The 1,138-nt window shown below is 57.6% G+C and overlaps 1 protein-coding gene across 1 annotated transcript in view; it reads right to left on the reverse strand.

The window, feature by feature from the left end:
* Window positions 1–289: 289 nt before the first annotated feature.
* Window positions 290–1,138, reverse strand: part of EAH_00040080 (hypothetical protein, conserved) — a gene marked incomplete at both ends in the record, with an annotated part of 1,363 nt that continues 514 nt past the window's right edge. The window contains one exon of the mRNA XM_013395306.1: window positions 290–1,086. Within this exon, the coding sequence (XP_013250760.1) occupies window positions 290–1,086 (797 nt within the window). The remainder of the gene's footprint in view (window positions 1,087–1,138) is intronic.

Raw genomic sequence — 1,138 nt, forward strand, 5'->3', positions numbered from 1 at the left:
TGGTGTTGCTGATGCTGCTGCGCGCGAAAAGGAGGCTGTCGTTGCTGCTGCTGTTAGTGTTGCTGCAGCTGCTGCTGCAGATGTTTCTGTTGCTGATGTTGCTGTTGTTTTTGTTGTTGTTGCTGCTGCAGCAGCCGCTGCTGCCTGCCGCCTTTGCTGCTGCTGCGGCAACAGCAGCTGCAGCAGCTGCAGCAGCTGCTGCGGGATTAAAACATCTGCTGCTGTGCTGCTGCTGCAGTACTGGCAGTTAGCTCCTATTGCTTCCTTCGCTATTAGAGGAGCAGCCCTGTCAATAGATCTGCTGTTGGAAGCTGCTGCTGCTGCTGCTGTTGTTGTGCTGCTGCTGCTGCTGCTGCTGCTGCTGCTGCTGCTGCTGCTGCTGCTTCAGACGCGATGCGGTGACAGCTCGCTGCTCCGCAGCTGCTGCTGGCCACTGAAGCAAACAAAGAATGCCGCTGCAGCAAAGACGAAATGAATACTCTCCACTCCATTGCTGCTGCTGCTGCTGCTGCTGCTGTTGCTGCTGCTGCTGCTGCTGCTGTAGTCCTGAAGATCTGCTTCCCAAGAGGCCATACCCCCAGGCGTCAGCATCGTCGGTGCTGCTGCTGCTGCTGCTGCTGCTGCTGTTGCTGCTGATCATTATCAGCGCACCTGTTTGGTTGTCTACATAAAGTGGAGGCTGCAGCTGCTGCAGCAGGGCCTTTGCTGTTGCGACTAGACTCAATGCCTTCGTCAGCTGCTGTTGCTGCTGCTGCCGCAACATGCTGCTGCTGCTGCTGCTGCTGCTTCTGCTGCGCTGCCGCTGCAGCACGATTTCAGCTGCTTGCTGCAGCGGCAGCAGCAGCTGCAGCAAAACGGAAGCAGCAGGCCAAAGCGGTGGCTTAGGGTTACATCTTTGTAAGGTGTAGCTATGCTGCTCCTGCTGCTGCTGCTGTTGCTGCTGCTGCCGCAAGATGCTGCTGCTGCTGCTGCTGCTGCTGCTGCTGGTGACTGCTGGCTGCTGCAGCAGCAGCAAATTTTCATCGAGGAGGGGCCTCAATGAAAAGGACATACGGATTGCTGCTGCCTGTCTCAGCCGCAAAAGAACTGTCTCGCCAGCAGCAGCAGCAGCAGCTCGAGCTGTTGCAGCTGCTGCTGC

This window comes from Eimeria acervulina, genomic scaffold (genome assembly GCF_000499425.1).
Source record: "Eimeria acervulina Houghton genomic scaffold, Eah_scaff482, whole genome shotgun sequence".
NCBI classification, from domain to species: Eukaryota; Apicomplexa; class Conoidasida; order Eucoccidiorida; family Eimeriidae; genus Eimeria; species Eimeria acervulina.